The 3,208-nt window shown below is 36.0% G+C and overlaps 1 protein-coding gene across 1 annotated transcript; it reads left to right on the top strand.

Moving 5' to 3' along the window:
• The first annotated feature begins 378 nt into the window (after positions 1-378).
• LOC127743752 (uncharacterized) lies at positions 379-2,843 on the top strand. The gene is made up of 5 exons (XM_052255937.1): positions 379-1,028; positions 1,117-1,425; positions 1,517-1,622; positions 1,710-2,376; positions 2,529-2,843. The coding sequence occupies exons 1-4, from the start codon at positions 439-441 to the stop codon at positions 2,361-2,363; spliced, it is 1,659 nt and encodes a 552-aa protein (XP_052111897.1). The 5' UTR covers positions 379-438; the 3' UTR covers positions 2,364-2,376; positions 2,529-2,843.
• The last annotated feature ends 365 nt before the right edge of the window (positions 2,844-3,208 follow it).

Below are 3,208 nucleotides of genomic sequence, written 5' to 3'. Positions count from 1 at the left end.
GGAAACACATTTAGAATGCATGCAGCTCTTATGTGGACAATAAGTGATTTTCCTGGGTTAGGTATGCTATCTGGTTGGAACACACACACCGGTTTAGCTTGTCCCACTTGTAACTTTGATTCTTTTCCTTGTTATCTCCGTCATAGTTCTAAATGGTGCTTCATGGGTCATAGACGTTTTTTGGGAAGAAATCATAGATTTAGACTGAATCGTTTTTGTTTTGACAAAAGCACAGAGGAGCATGGTCCACCTAAGAAGTTATCAGGTTTTGACATTCTTGAACAACAAGAGGATGTTGAAGCACGAGACTAGCAACCAGAAGAATCTCACAGTGGTGGGAAAAAACCTCGATGAGAAGTTAAGCAGTGGAACAAGCGAAGCATTTTCTTTGATCTTCCGTACTGGAAAACCAATTTGTTGCGTCACAATCTGGACTTTATGCACATTGAGAAGAATGTGTGTGATAACATTTTGTACACTTTGCTTAATGACAAAGCAAAATCAAAGGACAATCTCAAGGCACGGAAAGATTTGAAAGAAATAGGCATAAGGCATGATCTCTGGCCAAGTGACAATGGATCATATCATTTATCTTTATTTTCACTAACACGTGACACCAAGAAGCTATTTCTTTCGGCATTGAAGAATGTTGTGCTACCAGATGGATACTCAAGTAATATTTCGAGATGTGTGGATGAAGGACAGAAAAAAATTTTTGGATTAAAAAGTCATGACTGTCATATTCTTTTGGAGGAATTGTTACCAATAGCAGTTCGTCATTTGCTGCCGGATCATGTTACCGCAGTATTGGCTGAGTTTGGCTCATTCTTTAAGATCCTTTGTGGGAAAAGCTTAAGTAACTCTGAACTTGACAAGCTCCAACAACGCATAGTGGTCGTCCTTTGCCAGTTGGAAATGTTATTCCCTCCATCATTCTTTACCGTCATGGTTCACTTGACAGTCCATCTAGTAGATGAAGCAAAGCTCGGAGGTCCAGTGCATTATCGATACATGTATCCAATTGAGAGGTAAAATATTTTGTATGATGAACTAAAGATCGTTAGAATTGCATCTCTAGTCATGTCATTTTTACTTGATTTTTTTATATTATTTTAGGGAGTTAGGCCATCTAAAATCCCATGTGCGGAATAGAGCACAAGCAGAAGCATCTATTGCCGAAGGATATTTAGCTGAGGAATGTCTCACTTTTTGTTCTCGCTATTTTGAAGATATAGAGACAAGGTTCAATAGAGCTAGACGTGTATGTGATGACCCGCTTGACAAGGGATGCTCAAAATCTTGTCTCTTTCCGCCGGTGGGTAAAGCAGGGAGTTCTGGTACAATTTTTACATTGAATGAAAAGCAAAAGCTACAAGCCCATAGATATGTGTTACTAAATTGTCCAGCCGTCAAGGATTATGTGAAGTAAGTAAAGATAGAGGTTATTTGCATTAATATATTCAAAATCTATATTCGTGAGTGACGTACTCTGAAATCAAATTAATTCCTAATGCAGTGAATTTAGAGAATACATAAGAAGAAGTTCAAAGGGAAGGAGACCGAACCCCACAGACATAGAGAAGAGAGTATTTAAGGAATTTGTTTCATGGTTTGAAAAACGAGTAAGTTACTAAATTATTAGAGTTTATGAAATGGAAAAGGTGTTAAGATATAAATGTTTTAACCCTCATAACTTATCTCAATTTCAGATAATGAACCCAGATACCATAGAACAGTTGTCTATTGACATCAAATTTTTAGCACGAGGCCCCTTATCAAATGCAACGAGATATAGTGCTTGTAAAATAAATGGTTGCACATTTCGAACTATTGCTCGTGAAGAAGGTTTGAGGACACAGAATAGTGGAGTATATTTAACCTCTAGCACACCATGTGTTGCAAGTCGAGTTGACAAAAATTTAAGACAAGGTGATGTACCCTATTATGGCAAGTTGGAGGATATAATTGAGGTTAGCTATTATGGGCGATTCACTGTTGTTCTCTTCAAATGTAAATGGGCTGATTCCACTCGACATAGAGGATATAGAAGAGATCAATGGCATTTTCATTGTGTTAACTTTGAAAGACCAATTCATACCGGTGAACATGAAGAAGATGAGCCTTATATTCTAGCGTCACAAGCATCAATGGTATACTATGTAGATGATGTCGTTAACAAAGGATGGAGTATCGTTGTTCATTTAAAACCAAGAGATTTGTATGAAATGGGTGATGAAATTGAAGAGGCTGCAGATGAGGACGAGCCACATCAAGAGCAAGCTCTTGATCAATATTTTGGTAACAGTGATGAATACATTCAATTGGCAACAAACCACTTGATCGATGACGTAGTTAACTCATAATGAGAAATCTAAGGTTAAAGCTTATTTATATATTTGTTAATTTTAAGGTTATGGTTAATCCGTTGGCTTGTTCATAAATTTTATCTTTGGCCTAATTTTTGTGTGAAATATAACATGCTTTTTGAGTTATTTTCTCTAACTATTTGTTGTTAAATTCATTTACAGCAATGCCGAAGTGTAAATGGTTTACTAATCCCCTGAGATCAGCTCCTCAACCTGAAAATGGTTTTGATCAGACTAACGACGAGGTATTTCACAATTCACCTACGGATATCTCACCACCTAATCATGATTCACCACCTAATCATGATTCAACAATACAAAGCAATCCGGATAGTAATATGGATCATTCACTGCCTAACCAAGGATCCCAAGAACATACTAGGCCCTTTGGTGGACGTCAATCTTCTGAATATTGGACCGTGGAGACAGTAGGTATGGTGCATAATAAACTTAATTTCTCATGCTGAGTTGCTAAATAAGTGCTTTCTATATAAATGCAAATTTTATATTTTTAATCTTTATATATAATATATTTTTTTTGTACAATCTCTTGTATGAAAGTAGAAAAGTGATGCATTGATAGCTGAACATGCACTATGCCAATTTTTACAGGTCTAATGCTGATTATTTAGCTTTCTATGTGGCTATGGTTGAATAATATTAAAGTTTACTTATTTTGAGGCATATGATAAATACTTCAATTGTACGGAAATGTTGCCCAAAATATTTTTACTAAAAATCTTAAAATTTTCACCCAACTCCCGAGGCATAAAATGAAAATACGAAATAGTATTACTCCTATAATATTACTAGATGACAAAGTGATATGCATATGCATGGTT

Source organism: Arachis duranensis, unplaced genomic scaffold (assembly GCF_000817695.3).
Source record: "Arachis duranensis cultivar V14167 unplaced genomic scaffold, aradu.V14167.gnm2.J7QH unplaced_Scaffold_103810, whole genome shotgun sequence".
Lineage (NCBI taxonomy): Eukaryota > Viridiplantae > Streptophyta > Magnoliopsida > Fabales > Fabaceae > Arachis > Arachis duranensis.
The sequence above is the reverse complement of the archived record's forward strand: the minus strand, read 5'-3'. Positions and strand labels throughout refer to the sequence as shown.

Coding starts and splice junctions, on each gene's coding strand:
- LOC127743752 (XM_052255937.1), top strand. CDS start 439: ATGCACATTGAGAAGAATGTGTGTGATAACATTTTGTACACTTTGCTT. Junction 1,426..1,516: donor GCCGTCAAGGATTATGTGAA/GTAAGTAAAGAT, acceptor TTCCTAATGCAG/TGAATTTAGAGAATACATAA. Junction 1,623..1,709: donor TTTCATGGTTTGAAAAACGA/GTAAGTTACTAA, acceptor TCTCAATTTCAG/ATAATGAACCCAGATACCAT.